This window comes from Magnolia sinica, chromosome 1, assembly GCF_029962835.1.
Source record: "Magnolia sinica isolate HGM2019 chromosome 1, MsV1, whole genome shotgun sequence".
In the NCBI taxonomy this organism is placed as follows: Eukaryota; Viridiplantae; Streptophyta; class Magnoliopsida; order Magnoliales; family Magnoliaceae; genus Magnolia; species Magnolia sinica.
Window position 1 is genome coordinate 8,348,688 of NC_080573.1, and position 21,606 is coordinate 8,370,293.

General features: G+C 40.0%; 1 protein-coding gene across 1 annotated transcript in view; it reads right to left on the reverse strand.

Annotated features, from left to right (window-relative positions):
- Positions 1–9,937: 9,937 nt before the first annotated feature.
- Positions 9,938–21,606, reverse strand: part of LOC131238687 (ankyrin repeat-containing protein At5g02620-like) — a 43,950-nt gene continuing 32,281 nt past the window's right edge. Inside the window, exons 2-3 of the mRNA XM_058236314.1 lie at positions 11,528–12,060; positions 9,938–10,862 (exon numbers count right to left, since the gene is read on the reverse strand). Coding sequence (XP_058092297.1) covers positions 10,215–10,862; positions 11,528–12,060 — 1,181 coding nt within the window. The 3' untranslated portion in view covers positions 9,938–10,214. The remainder of the gene's footprint in view (positions 10,863–11,527; positions 12,061–21,606) is intronic.

The window sequence follows — 21,606 nt, forward strand, 5'->3', positions numbered from 1 at the left end:
GATGTTCTTGCCCAAAAATTATGAGTTTCTGGATGGGATGAACTGTCGGTGGGTGCTCTAGGTACTCAGGTGGACCTGACCTAATTTTAATGGGATTGGCTCTCTCTCTAGATCTCTTTTGTTGAGAAATCTGGTTGATTTCGGGTTTCACTTTTTTGATTGGACTGAAACTTAGGTATTAATGGGTTCAGCTTTCGGCCCATCCACTCAGACCAATTAAAAATGAATTGGGATTCTTTGCTTGCCACAAGTAGAAAAATTCTACTTGATGCAAGCTAATTGGGCTACGTCATTATACTTTGCATTTAATGCAGCAATGCTGACAGCCTGCTTGTTGCAATTTAATTAGGCTACAGTATCACCCATTGCATTTAATGTAGCAGTTCTGACAACAACTTTGGCAATGATGTGGACCAATCACTATGCAAGAAAATAAGATTTTCTACTTGTGGCAAGCGCAGTGTTGGATTCATTAAAAATGGGCCTAATTGGTCTAAGCCGTGTTTAATTAGTTCTTGTGGAAATATTCTTTAAATAGATATTGATTAGATTACCAAAGAAACAACGCTTATTAAGTTACATGCTTATAACGGCACACCATGCATGTGTCAAAGTGAAACATGTGTGTACAATCTAATTCATCTATTGGGTGGGCTGATCATGTAAATGATCTTATTTGATTGAAAACCTAGATCCAAAGGTTCAATGGATACTAGATATCGGGTACCGAATAAGAGTTCAGGTTTTCAAGAACGAGATCTAGGCGTAGCAAGACCCAAGTTAACCTGGCTTGCCCGACACAGATACTATGGGACCCATGACAGCCCTAGGCATGAGGAGGAAAACTTCAGGGCCGAGTCCCTCAGATATGCATATATTCCGTATACTGTGACCCACCTACCTACTCGACCGACTTGACTTTTGGACCAGGACATCCACATAGTGGTTCTTGATGGATGGACCGAATCTCTTTTCCATTTGCCAGGCTCCCATGTGTACATAGAGCTGGGCATTGGACGATTTGACTCGGCAAACTTGACTTGTCCGCCTAACTCGATTGGAGCTGAGTGGGTGAGTTGATCCAAACCGAGTTGACTTCGTCCAATCCGAACTCAAACTAAGTCGAGTTCTAGTCACCCAGTAACTCGACTTGACTAGACCCAAAATCCAACTCAGTACTGACTCGGCTCGATCTGAAACTTGACTCGTACATATATATTAAAAAAAAAACTTAGATATAATTTCAGATCTGAGATGCAGTGTAGCTGATGGAAAGGCTACAATTCTAGCAAGTGCACATAGGTGTTGAGTTGTGATTTCAGCTCGTGGATACCCACTACACTCGACTTGACTTGGTGCCTACTCAACCCAACTCGGTCCAGATTAGTCCAGGTCAGACCCATACTTGGATCAGGTCAGGAGTGCTGGACTCAGTATTGAGTCGGGTCAAGTTCGGGTCAGGCCTATTTCAAAATCGGATCGAGTGGGTTCAGCCCTAAATCTGTTTGACTAGACTTGATGCCCAGTTCTATGTGTTCATCATCCACAAATGCTGCCTTATACACGCCTTCGTAGAGTTCGTGAGTGAATGAATAACTTGGGAGTTGGAAAAAGTAAAAAAGAATAAAGAAACCTTCAAGGGATCCAGAGGGCTCATTTGTGCTCACTACATCTCCATCATCACGGTGTTGTACTCACTTGGGGGATCCAGACGGCTTATTTGCCGCGTCCCAACATGGATGGGCCCTTATCCCTTATGCCACACTAGCCTGATGTCCTTGACACAGTTGGAAGAATTTATTTTCTGATAATTAGATAGTGGTAGTACTCCATCAGTGATTAACGTTATTGCTAGCTAGAACGGTTCAAAAATAGTAAATTTTGGCACGATTTCTCATCCATGGTAGGACCCATGAATGAGCAGCCCTGATCCCATACATGTGCACAATGTTGTAGTCCATTTCTAAAGTATGATCAAGTAATAAGAAACCTTCAAACACTGAGAAGTAGAAAACACTTTCTTTCGGCAACATATAAAGCATCTAACCCTTAAATAAGGTGGGGTGACCACTCTTACCTAACAAAGATGAATAGACTCAGTAGGTGTGTCAGGCCCATTAAACAATTCAGTATTCCAAAATGAATAATTCCATAAATGGTTAAATCATCATAATCATCTAAGCCTTATTCTAATTAATTGAGGTCCACTACATGAATCTTTTTTCAGGCCATAACTTATGAAAATGATGAAATATCATGAATGAATGTTGTCAGGAATTATTAGTCAGCATATGCAACATGTGAGAGGACATGTTTCCATAATCAAACTGTTTTATGGAAGGAATTCAGAACACCCAAAGACTCTCAGCATTCCAACCAAGTTTTTTTATTTGTGGGCCATCAAATAATCAAAAATATAGAGCCAGATCTGTTACTTGTGGAACATGAATTTCCTACAACACCTTTATAGAGCCATGTAACAGAAGAAATAAGTAAATCCCTAGCCGACTATAATGTCTGTGTAATATCCACTCTATCCATTTGTTCTGTCAGCTGTTATCACGCAGCAAGCCTACAAATCAAGCAGATTCAAAACTCAAGCGGGCCACACTAGAGAAAACAGTGTATTAAGATGCCCACCATAGAAACTTCTCGAGGCCCACCAAAATTTTAGATCATGATGATATTTGTGTTTTCCCTTTGATCCTGGTTTATGAATAGAAGAAATGGCATATATATAAACATCATGAAAAGCCTCAGGGATCTGCTGGCCCAGATGAGTATTGAAACTATATGTCGAATGGATTTGATGATGGGCGACAGCGTGCATGTAAAGGGCGTTGTGTTCGTGTCCTGCTTGAGTGTATAATAATGGCAAAAGGAGGATGAAGATCTTAGATGGGAAGTGAAACGTACTGATCTATCAAAAGATCCAACCAATAGCGAAAGATCCAATAGCCATCCATGCATGCACACCTCCGTTTCCACCACACACACACACACACACACACACACACACATATATATACACGCGTTTGGTGAATAGGAGAAGGCATTATCCATCATTCATCATAAAGAGAAAGGCATCGCAGCGCTTTGTCTTAGGGCCCCTTTGAGTGTTATTTGTATTGTTCTTTGCTGGATAGCTTACTCGACTTCGATAGCTTTTTGCCATTTCAGGAAAGAAATGTGCTGTGTTATCCCACTTTTCCCAAAAAAAAAAAAAAAAAACTCTCATATGTCCCTCTCTAGCACTGCATGGCCTCTCTTACTGTTAGACTCCTTGCGGTTCAGCACTCAACTGTTGTGGCCCACCTGAGTCTTGGAATTGGGTATTTTTGAGCGACGTGGATTGGGTACTACCCCGCCAGGACCTAATGACTGACGGTAGTGTCAGGAGATCTGTGGGGCCCATTGTGATATATTTGTTTTATCCAAGCCGTCCATCTTATATGAAAGATTGAAGGCTTGAGTGGACCACATCACAGGAAGTAGACAATGACCCTTACTGTTAAAATCTTTATAGGGCTCACCGTGATGTTTATTCGACATCCAACCTTTCATCAGGTCACATAGACCAGGATGAAAGGAAACCTTAAATATCATCTTGATCCAAAACTCATGTAGCCATCAAGAGGTTTTTACCAGTAGCTAGCCATTCAATTCTCAGTGTTTACTAGGATGTGGTCCACTCGATCCTTCAACTTGCCTACTTTTCAGGATCATACCTTAATAAAATCTCTAAAAATAGATGCATATATCACTGTGGCCCCATACATTCTCTCACGGGAGCACCAGTCTCTAGCTGGTCCTGGCACCAAGACCTTGCTTGAGATGGACAGTCCTGTCAAGGGCTCTATGGGGCCACCATAATGTATAAGTTTTATCCACGCCATCCTTACATTAATTTTGACATATCATTTAGCACAAGATTTCAAGAAAGAGATAGGAATCAATGGGGATTGAAAGCCCCCATTGAAAATTTCTCCGGGCTACAAAAGTTTTAGATGAAGCTGATTTTTATGTTTTCCCTTCATCTATGTCCATATATCCTTAAAAGTAAGTTGGATAGCAAAAAAATGTCAGAGTGGACCCTACGAAGTTTTCAACCCTAAAAGTTCAATCTCCACTGCTACCATGTGTAGTCCACTTGAGCATTTGACATGTCTATTTTGAGGCTCGTGCCTTAAAATGATTTGTCAAAATAGATGGAAGGTATAAATAAAATAAGTACATCAATGTGGGGCCCACAAAGCCGCTGACAGGACTGTCAGTCGTCTCTCACTATGTAGTGGTGGTTAGAGGGTGGGGTAGTACCCAATCTGCGGACATTCTCTGAGGAATGATTGGACCTCGTTGATACAAGTTAGATGAATGGATTGGGTGAAACATAGGATCCCAGACAAAACTCATCCCCTTCCATCCTAACCGTTTCTTATGGCATCGCCAACTAGAGTTTTACATCGTCAATATTTCCGGGCTCCAAAAGGTTAGAGGACCGGAATCAGAGTACTTGATGAATGGGTTGGATCTCATCAAAGATCCATGTGGCAGTAGTTAGGATCTGGTTTTTGTTCCTAAAACCTTGTAAGAAGGAATCCACAGGTATCCCTGCCTTCTGAGAGAGGACCTGAACCCGTGGTGACAGATTCTTGTCCGTCATTTCTTGACAGGAAATTTCTTGGAGGATTTTTTAATTTTGAAGTTTTTCTCAGGATATTGATGGAAAATCCAGCTAAAAATAGAAGTATTTTAAAATATTCATTTTAACTATATTAATAATCTTAAATTTTAAATATTTTCTTATGTAAAAAATTATTTAAGCTGGTTTCTATTATTTTTCCCTTTGTATCACAATTAATAAAATCACAACATTTAAATGACCATTAATCATTACTGATTATGGATCACCAAGTAATCAATCAGGACATCATAAACTGTGATGTTCAATATTGATAATTAGATCTATAATCAAAATGATTCGATAAGTTGAATAAATGTGTATGTTGACCGAATACTTTGAAGTAGAAAGCAACTCCATCTGGTTTGTAAAGCTTAAGTTATTGATTGATAGTTAAGTAGTCACTTAGTACTCAAATACATGTGAAAATACAATGGTATTTTAGTTGGTTTCATGCCTTTGATTCTTATGATCGCAAATTTTACATTTGTCTCTTTGACCAATTTTTCAAATTCCCTTTGAAATTTTATTTTATTTTTAAAAAAAATTTACACATATATGCACCTGACACACCCCACGCACACCATAGTGGGATTTCACCACCTATGGTCTCAAACCCAAGACCTTGTGTTGAAACTCCTTAAGAGTCACTGATGTAACGACTCAAACCCAATTCCCTTTGAGAATTTGAAGTTGAGTTTTAAATTCAAAGTTAACATTGAAATTCAAATATAATTGGGAAGAGGGAGAGATCATATGAGATGGAATAATCCCAACCTCATCAAAACTCTCCCAATACTTCTTTTAAAAAGGGAAGAAAGCATCCATTTTAAAACAAATTCTATAACTAGAGAATTCAAAAGAGAAAATAGGAAGAGAAATTATAGAATCAAAGAGGTGATAAGATTCTCTTTGTTCTTGTAATGTTTCGGTAGACCTATGGACATTTATCGTCCATCTTCGACTTTGGGGGAAGGTCTCAGATCAAAGCGGTAAAGATTTTAGGCCCCAATGCAATGAGCATCAATCTACACCATTGAGACTCGCCTTCTCATTATTCACGCAAAGCCCAGTGTTCCTGGAAAAGCATGGGAATGCTAGGCACATGCTCCTTCCCTTTCTTATCTTTCTCTTTATCCTTTTCCCTTTAAACTAATTAAAATTCTTTCCACTCTCCTTTACTTTTACGTACAGCACGCAAAATGCAAATGCAATCCCTTGTCTAAGAGGTTTTTGTTCATGTGTTACCATGGCCTACAGGTGTAAGATCAAATCAGTCCATCCAATGGGTCACACCATGTAGCTATGCCTTCCCAAGGAATGTGACCATTCCAATGACTACGTCTGCCATTGTTCGTGAATCAAACTGTCCTAATATATATGGAAAGAAACGTGTATGAATGTATTTTGAAATATATGCATAAACGGTACATCATATGTAGCCAGATGAAGATAAAATCTTTGATTCTGACAATCATTAACTATGCAATTAACCAGCCGAAGTGAATTTGTGATCTATAATTGATTCCATTGGTCTAATCGGATGATTTGGGTGTTATTAATCTCTCTCAATTTTTTCCGATGGGGTTTTAATTTTCATCTTTGGACTTTTTTTAAAAAAATTTTATAACACACGCACACACCACCACACACTCAGGCCCTAGTGGGATTTCACCACCTAGGGGTACTCAAACCCTTGACCTGATGTTGAAACTCCTAATAGTCTACCACTGGAGCAAGAGCAAGGACCCGCTTTTGATTATACTTTAATTTTAATATCATGCTCTAAAATGAGCTTTTAAAAATGGACAGTAACATACATAACGGTGGGCCCCATAGAATCTTTGGACCTTGGTAAAGGCCGGTGAGCGCCTCACTACACAATCCGCATCCGTCTCGGTGTGAACGGAAGAGGATTGCGTGGTGACCAGCACCACCGATGGACCTAAATGTATCCTGACGATTGGATGCTTTATTCCATTCAGTTTTGCAGCTTTACTTTTTGGTTTTTGTTAGCTTCACTTGTTTAAATAAAAAATGGATGTGAAAGGAAAAAGATGACAGTGCATTTTCAACATGATCCGGCAATTGGTTTTCTTCTATGGCGTGTATGCGATGAATACAACATGATGAGGGGTCCGGATTAATCCGACATGAACGTGCTCTTTGAATTAGTCACTTGAATATCTCTTCCCGGGCAAATCCATCTACGAAACAGACATCAAGGTGTGCCCACGGTCATGGCAACACCCACTAACGCGTATCCCGGATAACACCTAATCCACTCAAAGGAATCCGGGGAGAGTCGTGCCAACGGCTCAACTTCGATTACATTTTTTTTTTTTATAAATAAAAGGATGAGCTGGTCAAGCCCGTGAAAGTTCCCATCAAAGTCCGTTCACAGGAAAACTAAAGTAAAATAACCTACATCACATGCAATAATCATTAATCTTATTACATGTACGAAATGCATGTATGCATCATACGCAGGGGATGCATCTACTTGCATGAGTTAAAAATTCCTCGCCAATAGATAAGGCATCTACCATACGCATAGTCATGAGTAAAACCTGCATCCGGAAGCGAAGCTATTAGACTAAACAATTCATCCCAGTGGTCCCCCAAGAACAACTATATATATGTGGCACGCATGATATTTAGGTTCCATTAGTAGATTTCCATCTACAACGGATTTATTAGCATATACATGTATGGCAATCATTTAATAATACCACATGCATTTGTACATGTGACCATTGTTAACCGTAAATAAGTAACTCCAATTTAACATATTTGAAGCAATAATCAAATAGAAAGATTAAACCAAAATAATCATCTAACAAATAAATATAGTCTTGATTCAAATGGGAAAGAAACAAGTTGAGATCCCTCACTTGAGGATTTGGTGAGGTTAATTTTCAGAATAATCAAATTAAAAAGGTTTAGTAATTCCTAAAATACAATATAAAATTATTTATCTTATCAATTTATATTAATACGTATGGTGGTGGCCACCGAGTCCACAATATTAATAAATTAGATACCTTCGGATCCAACCCGTACACAAGTTTGCAATCCTCACAATCTCGTGTAGGACTCACTTGATCAATCAAAGTGATCCCTACTTTACCAATAATATTTAACTAACCCATCAATTAAAATAAACTAGAAATCAACAATTAAATAATCTAATAAGTCAGATTCCAAAAATCATAGTATAAGAAGTTTGTCTTACCTTTTGTTGATCGAACCTACAATCCATTGGTCAGATTGATAGTCTCTTGGGCGAAAAAATTTGCCCTTTTTTCCTTTGTCGATTGGACCGGCGATCCTATGGGTCAAATCAACAGGCTCCATAACTCACTTTGATTTTAAGACCCAAATCAAGCTATATATATATATATATATATATATATATATATATATATATATATATATATATATATATATATATATATATATATATATATATAATTTCAATCTTCCTTGATCTAGATCTAGATCCACTTGAGTTACACATATCAGATCCTAATCCATAAATGGCTCCCGAAGGACAGTTAAAAAAGGGGCCCAAATATAAGTTGGATCTGAACTTTCATGGCCCAAACATCTTATAAATACATGATTTGTTAACAATCACAATCTGATCACTTCAGTCCATCTCATGGTCGAATCAGCCTGATCTTTGAGGTTTTTAGGATATTTCGACCACACTTGATCCATACCTTAAGTGGTAGATTGAGTGAAAGATGCCTTGTTGCAATGCTGAGGTCTTGGTATCGATCCCTAGTGGTGGGGGTGGCTAACAGTGAAGTGTAAACTAAGTGGGGGTGTGCTCCGAGTTGTACGAATGGTTCTCATCTATTTTTAGAGATCATTTTGAAGCATTATCCAAAAAATAAAATAAAAAATTCGTAGGGCCCACCATAACAATTCATAAGGTCACATAGACCTGAATAAAGAGGAAAAACAAATTTCATATTGATCCAAAACTTCCGTGACCCCGAAAAAGGGTTTCAATGGTAGATGGTAGACGTTCAATCCCCCACTGCTTTTTGTAGTGTGGTTCACTTGATAGTCAAATGGTCCCGAGCCTTAACACTATCTTGCAAATGGATGGGTACACCAGCCAATCCGCTTCCACATTTCCCGTACCAAAAGCCAAATTAAAGAGCATTACTTAAATGATTGGGGTTTCATATGTATGGTGCTCCATTGTACACCAAACATATGCACCCTCAATGATACGTACATGCAAGAAATGGATCTATGGCTAATCCAAACCATTCATCATGTGGATCATAATTATAAAAATAGATAACAAAAAAAAAAAAATTTAAGAAAAATAAAGCACCAACTCAGAGAAGGGAAAGTACTTTATCAAGTGAAGGATATCAATTCTTCAACATGCTCTACTACCCCGAGAGTTTTTACCAATTGGTTAGCTTATTGGTTGTCATGTTTTAAAGAAAAAAAAAATTTATATTTTATAAACCAGTTTATTCTTTATGTGTGAAGGGAATATCTGCGCCCTGACATACACATCAGGAAAGTAAAAGATCACCTCTTCTTTCATTCAAGATGAGCAATGAAAGCCATCCAATTCCCGCTGTATTTATATAGAGAATAACTCTTTTGTTTCTGGGTATGATTACATGATACCCAACCTGAGATCTTATACATTGCCCTGGTGGGACGGGGATTGCATACTAATGCTGATGCTACCATAATACATTTTTTTAATTATTATTTCAAGGCATGAGTCTAAAAATAAGATAGATCCAAACCCCACCAAAAAATAGTGGTGATTGAATGCCGAGGATTAAAAACTTCCATCCGACCTGGACCTGGGTAAAGGGAAAACACACATATCAGCATGATCCAGAACTTTTGTTGCCCTAGAGAAGTTTTTAACGGTGATTGTTCAATCACCAGTGTTTTCTGTGGCGTGGTCCACCTGAGATTTGGATCTATCTCACTTTTTGGGCTCATGCCCTAAAATGAGCTAGAAAAATGGATGGATGGTATGGATAAAAACACATGCATACATCATGATGGACCCTACAGAGCACTGTCCAGCAGTGGCGCAACCATCAGTGTCAGTATGCAATCCGCATCCACCCAAAGTTGGCGGACATGATTCAGTTTGGTTTGAATAGAAACTTCTATTCGAATCAATCTAAGACGATCTTTTTCAAACTAATCCGAGCCAAGCTTTCGTGCTGACGTAGTTTGTGTCCAGCACTACTAGCTATGGATGGTCAACGCATAGATTCTGTCATCTCAAAATTTATTCACCAATTAAGAAAAATAAAGAGTACAGCAATGGAGTACATTCAACCACATAAAAGCAGAAAGATCGAAGGATGAGATTTTTGGAACAAAATCGTCCATAGGGCCCATCATATCAGTGGCTTAGATCAATGCACCATGAGTACCACCTGCACAAGCTAAAAAGTAGCACACTCAATGGGGTCTGGGGTGGAGGATCTAGTACATCTTATACAATGTCTTCCTGTTTCTACTTGAAATTTCAATGGCCACATGGAACTGGGGAGATGAATAGAAGACGTTCTAGATCAACTTTTGTCTGATTTTTCTTTGGAAGTTGACATAGACGTGGACGGTCCAATCTGAAAGGAAGAAGGAAGTGCGAAAACTGGCAGTAAAGAGAAAGCGAAGAAAGAAAGAGGAATGTAAAGAAAATGAGAACAATGGTGACCCCGAGCCATGTCCACACCACTGACAATATGGCTGCCAAGAACGCCAAGGTTAATGATCCAAGTGCTATGGCCATTAGTCTTGTAGCCAGTGATACAGTACCAACCAAAAGATCCTGATCGCCAATTCCCGAGAAGATGAGGATGAGTGCAGCAGCGATGGAACTAAGCATCGCAATGGCGTCGGTGACAAGGAAAGCTTCGAAAGCTAATTTTCTTGTTAGTGTTGCCATTCCTTGTCTCGGACCGTCGTTTTCATATCCTCCAGGCATAGTGAAAGCTGCATCAAAGGAGACGGTGGCTATGAGCACTGCCACCACTAAAATGACTATTGCCATAGGCTTGTAAGACTCAATTCTGGGTGTTGCTCCCTGTGCAGAACGTCCCGTATTTTCTTGAATATCCTGTTGATTCCGACCCCACGGTGCGCCTACTTTTCTCAAGGCTGTGCATATTAGGATCTGCATTGTTGTACAAATTAGATGTAACCCTGTCTAATGAAAGACTGTTGGTGATTAATACTCGTAAACATATGTTGAGAGAGAGAGAGAGAGAGAGAGAGAGCCATGTTACCTATTCATCTTTCTTTATTAGGGGTTGTTTGGGAGTGTGAATAAGTAGTAATTAGTGTGTTTGAGAGGAGTGTATTTGGTGTGAAATGGATGTCATGACAAGAAGTCCAAAAGGTGAGCCCCACCTTAATGTTGGAAAATTCCAAAATTCAACTGAATACAATAATCAAGTCACCATTTGAATTTGGAGTTCTTTTTCATTTTTTAATTGCTTTCCATAGCGTGGCCCACTTGATGGTGGTTGGACCGGCATCTGGCCAACATGGTAGGGTGCATCTTTTGGATGGATGTCATACATACACCGTGTGGCTTCCACAACAGTCAGCAACTCAGACAGACTCGTTCTCCTGAGTTGTGACTCAGCTGGTGGAGATGACTCAAATGATTTATCAGTCCATTGCATAATCAGTATATTTTTAAGCTTTAAAAATAAAAAAAAGAGAGTATATTTTAAGCTTAATATTTTTTCTTTTTTAAGATACTGAGTATTATTTAGGCAATACGGGAAAGAGAAACAAAACAAAAGAGAAAACAATTTCAGCGGGAAGCAGTACCTTTCGAAGCTTTGTGCTTAACTCAGTATCTGACTCAGCGACATCAAGAGCTGTTAGACAGTCATTGTTCATGGCCCTAATATCTACTCTTTCATCATTCAAAAGAAGACACATAATCGAAAGATTGCGCTTGATGATGGCCAAATGCAATGGCGTGTTGCCATTGTTTTCTGGCTCGTTTATAAGCTCCTGAAGCTCGAGCGATTTCAGAATATACCTAACAATGTTTGGTTTTTCCCTTTCGATAGCCAGGTGAAGTACATTCCGACCTTTAGCATCAAGAAGCTCGCTAGAATACAGGTGATGAAAAACAAGTTCTTGGATTACACTGGGATGTCCATTACTAGCTGCCATGTGGATCGGCAATCGGCCGTCTTTGTCTACTTTGTAAGCGACGGATGCATCTGATTGCAGCAACTCTCGAACCATCTTCAAATTACCCTGGGACGCCGCATAGTGAAGAGGAGTTGCCTCATATATGTCTGCTTGTTTGATGAGTTGTGGATTCACTTCTATTAACTTCTTCATGATATCTAACATGTTAGTGAAAAAGGAAAAAGAATTAAAACTATAACTAGATTGAAAGAGGCTTTTCCTTTGTATTTGCCACGGTTTGGATTAAAAAATTGTCATTTCAACATCTGCTGCTTTCTAAACATGTGTAAATATCTTGTCAATACAAACTTTTAGCATTCCATGGTTTGCATTTTATGGAAACAGGCTTTAAAGGAATTAAGGCAATTTCAATTTCAAGATTACCAGTTAAGGATTTACTTACAGAAATGCTCCCAAATAACGGATGTGTGCAAAGGTGTTCGATGGATGGGGCCTCCATATAAGCAGTGAAACCTCCATAAACAGATGATCTAGAGGTATGTAGAATTTGATTGACAATATCCTGTGATCCTATTTCAGCAGCTAAATACAGTGGAGAAACGCCTGCTGAGTTTACCTGATGTAGAATCTGTCACAGACACGTTCCTAGCATGGTTGAGCCAAAAGAAGATGAACCGTAAATTGACTATAACTTTTGATCCGGGTATCGTTACGGGGCGCACAACCTATCAATCTTTACTGAAATGGGCCATCCGAGGTGAACCGACCTACAAAGTGGGTCGCATCTGTCTGTTTCGTCAGAAAAGGCGCGCTTTCAGCTCAAAAACGATTTTTTAGGAAAATTTTACTATTTTTAGTCATTCCGATTTTTTAAATATTTTTAGAGTTTTAGATTTCCTTTCCTTTTAGAAATAACTTTTAGTTATACTAGGACTCTTCTAGAGAAAGTTTATTTGCAATTTTTATTTTTAGAAATTAGGCCTTACAAGAGTTTTATTAGAATTAGGATTTTTATTAGAGTTAAAATTTTGCTATTTTTGGTAATTACGAATTTTAGTTTATTTTTTTCTTATATTAATGGTGTAAGGAGACACATTAGGGAATCATCAATTATTCATCAATCAATTTCGAATTTATTAGAATTTATTTCTATTTTCTGCTTTATTTCCTCGTAGATTCGAGAAGTCTCTGTGAGGAGTCCAGAGAAGTTCCGTGGATTCGGAATAGTTATCCTCTTGAGGAAGACGGTGCTCGACCTCACGTCCTCACCTGCGTCAGTTTGGTATCAAAGCGAGGTTTCTCCTCGGATTGATGACTTCTAACGACGGGTCGGGTAACAATCCCATGGGCGGTGTTCCAGGGAATTTACCTTTAACGGCGGTAGCTTTCGAAGCAGCACGGCATGAGAATCGGCAAGCCATGCAAGGGCTGCAGGCTTCCATCGATCGCATGGCGGATCGTTTGGCTGAGGCCCTAGGGCAGCTCCGTGTTCATGGTGGTGATCTACCATCAACAATTGCTAGAATTAGTAATCATATTGATCGTAGGGCGACGCTATCAATGAACCACAAGATCCCTCCTAATAAAGTGGGATCTAGCGACATGATTTTACAGCATCCTAGACGAGCCATTGATCAGATGGATTGGATGGATCAAGAATTCAAGATGAAAGTCGATCTTTCTAGTTTTAATGGTCAACTCTACTTCAAGGACTTCCTTGATTGGTTGCTTAAAGTCGAACGTTTCTTCGACGACATGAACATAATGGAAGAAAAGAAAGTTAAACTCGTGGCCTACAAGTTGACGGGCAGAGCTTCAGATTGGTGGGAACAACTTCAACTCGAGCGAACGAGACGGATGAAGGCGCCAATCCGCATGTGGTCGCGGATGAAGAAGTTATTGTGCATGCGATTCTTCCCTACCAATTACGATCAGGTATTATTCCAACAAAATTAAAATTATTGGCAAGATAACCAATCATTAAAGGGTTATGCAGAGAAATCCTATTATTTGTCGGCAAGAGGTGACCGGGTCAAAACGGAGTTGCAACAAACCACAGGATTCATCAGTGGCAAATATGTGACCCCTATGGAAACAGTGAGCCAACTTAAGACTTCTAAAGTGGAGGGACAATCTCTCATGACTGAACAGACCTTTGTTAAACAATCTGAGGAAACGGGAGACATATGCAGTAGTTGAAGAGAAAAAATATGTGGAGCCTGTGAATATCCTAGAGGATTTGGAACCAGTATCGCAGGAGTTCAAGGGGGTTGTGCTCGATGAACTCCCTAATAAATTACCTCCCATACGAGATATGCAAAATCACGTTGATCTCGTCGCAGGAGCAAGTCCGCCTAATTGCCCACATTATCAGAAAAAATATGAAATGTTGAAGACATATGTGAAGGAATTAATCGATATTAGTCAAGTCAAGGAAAGCATGAGTATATGTATCGTGTCAGCTCAAAAGCTTAATGCCAAGTACAAAAAAAAGTCTAATGAACATCGGCGTCAGAAGTTATCTCAGACTCATGTGCCAAGTCTCTTGCGTAACTCGAGGACGAGTTTTTTTCAAGTGGAGGGGTCTGATGTAGAATCTGTCACAGACACGTTCCTAGCATGGTTGAGCCAAAAGAAGATGAATCGTGAATTGACTATAACTTTTGATCCGGGTATCGTTACGGGGCGCACAACCTATCAATCTTTACTGAAATGGGCCATCCGAGGTGAACCGACCCACAAAGTGGGTCGCATCTGTTCGTTTCGTCAGAAAAGGCGCGCTTTCAGCTCAAAAACGATTTTTTAGGAAAATTTTACTATTTTTAATCATTCCGATTTTTTAAATATTTTTAGAGTTTTAAATTTCCTTTCCTTTTAGAAATAACTTTTAGTTATACTAGGACTCTTCTAGAGAAAGTTTATTTGCAATTTTTATTTTTAGAAATTAGGCCTTAGAAGAGTTTTATTAGAATTAGGATTTTTATTAGAGTTAGAATTTTGCTATTTTAGGTAATTACGAATTTTAGTTTATTTTTTTCTTATATTAATGGGGTAAGGAGACACATTAGGGAATCATCAATTATTCATCAATCAATTTCGAATTTATTAGAATTTATTTCTATTTTCTGCTTTCTTTCCTCGTAGATTCGAGAAGTCTCTGTGAGGAGTCGAGAGAAGTTCCGTGGATTCGGAATAGTTATCCTCTTGTGGAAGACGGTGCTCGACCTCACGTCCTCCCCTGCGTCATTACCAAGCATGCTGATTCCGGGTCGGCTTCCGTCAACAGCTCAACCACCCTAAGGTGACCATGGCGCACTGCCTCGTGCACGGCGGTGTTCTTTTCCTCACCAATTCAATCACTGCTGTCCCTCCATTCCCAATACTTCCAGAAGGTAATGAATTGGTGTTTCTGGCACACCCAATGAGGCAAGTGACTGAAATGATGTGCCCTGCCCTTGCAGCGATATGGAGTGCAGTGTCCCCTCTCGAGTTTTCGGCGGTGAGAAGAGATGGGAATTTCTTGCAAGCTTCTATGATAAAGCAGTAGTGTCCGTGCCTGGCTCCAATATGAACGGCTGTGTTCTTCTGGGGAGTGAGTTGGAGGTGGAGGTTGGGATTTTGGTTTGCAAGTTGGTTGAAGAGAGTAGTGTTGCCTGATCTTGCAGCTCTCATCAGCTGGATAGGGTCCATGGATTGATACTGCATGATGTTGCTTGATCTCAGCCCCCATTTTCTCAAGTCATTATATATTAGGGAGGATACCGGATCCTCTACGATGTTTGTTGAGTAAGCATTACACATCTCTTGAGCCACAATCATGTGAGAAACTACATGGATAGGAAGTTTTGTATTTTATTTATTTATTTATTTATTTCCTGTATGATGTGGTCCGCGGTGCTGTTTTTTATGTGATCCAACCTTCTCCTCCAGTAAACAACAATGATGCGATTTCCAAAAACCAGGCCTATACAATCATCAAGTGGACCATCACAAAAAAGAAGAAGTGGGCCATCCCATAGAAAACAATGGACTACCACCCAAAAACGTCTGAATTCACAATGTGGCCCACATAAAGATTGAATTAGTCTAATTTTTTGGCGTCTTACTGATGTAGAGAGGGTAGTGGACAATTTCATGGCTAAGATGGACTAGAGAAGGCCTGACTGGAGGCGGAAGTGATCCGGATCATCATAACCTTAAAATAGACGTATCTTGTAAACCGGAATGAGTTATTCGATGTACCATATATGATTTTGGGTAGGAGAAGATAGTTTAGCCAACCAACCTACTACACCGGGTTACCCACGCTGAATTTGTGAGATTTCACTAGATCCACAGTCAAAAATCCATTTTACTATTTTAGTAAGTTTTAATTTGATCATAGCTTTTGATCTATTGAGTTTTAGAAGTCCTATCTGACATGAAAAGGGCTTAGAAAAATAAAATTAGGGAACAAGGTGGTTAGGACAAATTGGAAACTTACTAATTTTGGCCTAAAAGCATGAAGTGTAGTAGAAATAATGACCAATAAGTCACAATTTTAGAGAGTTTTGAGTTTGATTATGAAACTTCTTCCTGGGGATTGATATCTTGTTTTTTTTAAGAAAAAAATTCTTTTTCTTTTTCTTTTTATCTTTTTTAGTTTATGCTCACTTATTCTGGGATTGAAATCCTATTTTTATCATCAATTAAGTTATTTTTGATTTTATTAAAATTTATTTCTTCTCTCTCATGTATTCTTGGTGTCTTTGTGAGAAGTCTAGAGAAATTTTGTGAATTAATTCTGAGTACTTATACTTGAGGAAGAGGTTGCTCGACCTCATCAGGTCTAACCCTGCATCACTTACTATCATGGTTGGGCAAGACGTACGGTTGGATGCCATAGACACATTACAAGCCCCCCAACACCTATGACAGCGTTTGAAAAATAAGCATATTTTTTTTATGTTTTTTTTTTAAAAAAAAAAATTTTTTACACGCACACACAGTCCTACACACTCACGCGGTAGTCAGATTTCACCACCTATGGATACTCAAACCATTGACCGGGTGTTTGAAAAACAAGCTCGTTCTAGAGAAATGTACGTGGATATAAACTCTTGTTATCAGCCTCAAACGCGTGCACGAAAGTACGAAGAAGGTATCTATATTAACAAAGACGCGTAGAAGAAAGTACGAGGAAATGAGGAACCTTATAAAATTCTTCGACGCGCAGGAGAAAGTACGTGGAAGAAGATGAGAAGTTAGCCTTCTAACTTCCAAGCCGCGTAGAAGATAGGACTTTTTATAGGATGCGGACACCGTACCATGCACGACTTGGTTCCCATTCTTGGATGGTATGCATGCGTGTTAGAGATCCAGGCCATTCGTAAGGTATTGTACTCGTGATAATGCTGTGGACTCAAAAACTTAATATTGGTCCACTGATTTGGAGGATCAAACTTGTACCTGAAAAACGAACGGTTAGGAAATAAGTTGGACGGTCCAGATTCTACTTACGCGCAAGGTTCACATTTTTTTAAAATAATATTTTTGGGTCAAGTAAGGCTCACTTGATTAGTGTTACTGTTTTAAATATTTTGTACGTGGCATGGCATGTTTGTAGTGCTGTTCTAACTGGCCCAAATCAATATCACATGTGTGCTATCTGACAGTGGGAACCAGATCAATGGTAGTTGTGATGCGGGGCCAGCGCGTTCTATCAAAACCCATAGTTTATGTAAACGGAGAAACCCCTGGTTAAAAATAAAATAAACAATATATAATAATAAAACAAAATAAAAAGAAAGAAATAAAGAAAGATGGAGTGAAAAAGAAGAAGCACAAGGATACACCATAAATATTATTATAGCTTGATCCCTTGACCTCTCTTGTGAGCTAATGGGTACTTACACTTTAATAGAAAAATGGATGACAGTAGGGGCGCCGGTTTTGGCCAGTGATGTAGAGTGGGTCGCGGATAGTTTCATGGACAAGATGGATCAGAAAAGGCCCGATCAATATCAGAAGCGATCTGAACCGTCAAACCTTAAATCAGGCGTATCTCACAATCTGGAATAAGTTATCGGACGCAACCTATATGATTTTGGGGTAGAGCGAGCTACTTTAGCCACCCAACCCTGCTATATCGGATTACGCAAGCCGGATTTGCAAAATATCACCAGATCGACGGTCGTTTACCTATTTTAATTCCATTTTTACTATAAACAGTAAGTTTTAGTTTGATTATAACTCTTCATCCGTTCGGCATTAGGAATTGTGCCCAATGCGAGAAGTGCTTAGAATATTTAGGAGAACAACTTGGTGAAGCCAAATAGGACACTTATTATTTTTGGTCGAAAACCTTGCGCACTAGTAGACATCACGACCGTCTATAAATAGTAAGTTGCAAATTCTAGGAGTTTTAGTTATAGTTTGATTATGATTTCTCTCACATTGCTTAGTATCCATATTTAAAGGGTCGTGAACTCGTTTAATTCATTCATCAATCAATTTTGAATTTTATAGAATTTATTTTCTATTTTCCTTGCTCTTTTTCTCATGGATTCAAGGAGTCTCAGTGAGGAGTGTAAAGAGGTTCCGTGGATTCGGAACAATTATCCCCTTGACGAAAACGGTGCTCAACCTCACGTTCTCCACTACGTCAGCTGGGGACCCTCCGATACTTAAGTCAAGTAGATGAAATCAAAGTAGGTATGGCTAGAGTCAGGATCTTTGTATGTACCTTTCCCCTTAGGCATGGTGATATATTTATAGGTTTCCTAGGCAGCAAGCATATCTGAGTAGATCCACGAGATATGCTGAAGGGGCCTGTATTAGAGTTAGAATCTACTCTTGAGTATGTCTCCGATGATACTTCGATTGACGTGATATTCAACTAGGATCTTGCTGGGCAGTCCTGCTTGTATTCGACACGAGATTCTCTTCGGATATTTCAATCTCGATCTCGAGGTTAGTGTCCGTGGTTAATGTGATCGAGGTCGGCATTCGTGCTCGAGGTCTGTCGATGGACCTTATCTCAAAGCCAGGTTGATTGATTCGGCTCAATCATTGAGTTTCCTTGCTCAGCTCATCTTCCTTGTTAGTAAGTACTTCAGTAGTTCAAGGAGTTTCCTCTGATGATTCTCTGCCACATGTCACATATATCAGGTTAACTCGATTTCCCCCCTAATATGTATAATTCATAAGAGAGGCTATCCTTCGACTGCTGAGCACTCTGCACTCTGCATTCTTCAATTCATCCACTACACATGCATGTATATATATAGAACATGCACATTGATATGGACAAATCAAATGATGGGCCTTATGGTAGATGGAGGATAATCCAGAAGTCAGAGAATATCTAGAAAACTGTATTCAATGATTTCATCCATCGAATTCAGGCCTTGACCAATCAGATTTGACAATCACCTTTCAACTTCTTCTTTTTTTTAACTCTTGAAAAATATATTCATATGGAAAAGCATACAATGTTCGGGTGGGCATCACAAAAAAGGACGATGACCTCACCTATCATATAGTTTTCTATATCAGACCTATCTATTCACCCCCAATTTGGATATTTGAAAGCTTGGGCAAGCACCCAAACGACAAAGCAGGAACCTCAATTGTAGAAGCGTTCTCCAGAATGCCTGGCTACCTGAAGCATATATAAGTTCCTAAGTTGGGAGGAGGCCCGCTCAAATTTCAGCTGAAGAAATGGACTATCACAGAATTGCCACAAGACTGCAGGGAAACATCCAACTACAGAGCAGCCAACATCCAGACCTCCATCCTCTATGACTACAATGGATTCAGACATCATATTAAACAGGCAGTGGAAGCCATGATTTGTAAGGCAAGCCTGCGGCTCGCCTCAGGTGACACTGATGCAACCTTAGCAAAGGAGCAAGCCTTGCTTCTTTGACAAAAACAACAGTTGCCACAAGGATCCTTTCAGCAGAATCTCCTGAAGAAGGAGAGTTGAAACTCAAACACCCCAACCCAGTTCCATCAGATGGGCAAAGGGAAAGCGAGAACCATCAGCGACTCGATCATTATCCAACCTCACCACATGCAGGAACCTAATCCTTGCCACTCAAACGCTAACACCCTAGTCTCGATGCCAACAACAACTACCCGATCATCGTCCAGACTCACCTTAGGAAGCAACCATCCACATGCCATCTCCTGAAATGGAGACTCTGACAGTTAGGCCGCACTGACAGTGAGGGTGACGAGTCTAGGGAAGGTCAACCCACTCCCTTCTTTGTTTTGCTGCACCTAATCTGACCTACGCCCGCTTTGTCTAAGACAATAAAGCCTATGATATAACTGGGGAGATCAACAATAGTTAGATAGCGCTTGTCAGGGGACCCACTGCTAACAATTTTGGCCCGGCTGTCTACCACCGATTTGCCCTCCCGGAAGGTGTGAGAGAAGCGGAAGTTGAGTGGCTAAATTAGTTGTTGAATGGTTCCCAACCGATACCAAAGATTCCAATAGCAGGATTGGCTGGAATTAGAGACAGCTTCATAGATAACGCGAGAGTCTATTTCTACCATAACGTTAGATAGCCCCATGTCACTGCAGAGTTTTAGGCCATTCACTATTGTCTGAGCTTCTAAGGCTGTATTTGTGACTGGACTGTAGCTATTGTGGAACGTAAAGATCAAGTTGCCCTGGTGGTCTCTGCACCTTTCAACTGTCATGATCATCAAACATTGATTTTCAAACAATGCATCCACACTAGAGACTACATGCAATTTGGATGGTGGGGATTGACTTTCACATGCAATTTGGATGAGCTACAACAATACCTTGGTAGAGGCCCAAATTCGGTCATGCTCGGCTTGAAGTCAACTAGCCTAACTCAACATTTTGGTCATATTGCACTTAGGCTAGAAATTCTTAACCAAAACCACGACCCTGAGTTGGTTTGGGCATGGCTCAAGTCTTTGGGATTTTGGGACAAAGATATGATAGAATATCTCTTAGGGCCTGTTTGGATTGATGTATAACAGTGTATTGTATTGTATCCAAGTATTGTTCATGTATATGTTCGAGAGAAATCATTATACATCCACATCAATAGATGATAAATCAATGTTTGGATGAGAGTGCTATCTTAGCCACCATCTGCCGCATATCTTGGTGGCTTTCAGTGTCCTCTCTTGCTCGGGAGCTTCGTTCAAACCCCGACGTTCAGTTTTCGGTAGTGCGGTGGATCCCCCCTCCGACGGGTTGGTACAAGCTGATCACCGATGGGTCAGCGCTGGGTAATCCTGGCCCTTTCGGCGCTGGGGGGATTTGTAGAAATGAAAGCGGGGAGCTGATCTTTGCGTTCTCCAGGGGCTATGGGGTTGGCCCAAACAATGCAGCGGAGTTTAGGGCCGTTTTTGATGGCCTCTCCCTTTGCGCCTCCTCTGGGCTGAAAGCTGTGGAGGTGGAAATGGATTCAAGATTAGTAGTGGATATGATTAATGGGGTTTCCCTCTCATCTTGGAAGTGGAAGCCGTGGTTGAACCGGATTGCTAATTCGAGTCGCTCTTCCTCCCGTGTCTTTAGAGCCATTTTCAGAGAAGGAAATGCATCAGCGGATAGCCTAGCTCGTCTAGGCAGCTCTAGCCAGGTCAACGTTGACTACTCAGCCACCAAAGACCTCCCTCGGGTTACCCGAGGCCTGACCTTCTTGGATAAAGCGGGGCTGGGGTCCCTGAGAGAGTGCAGATAGTTTCTTTTTATGCAGCTTTTTGGTTTTT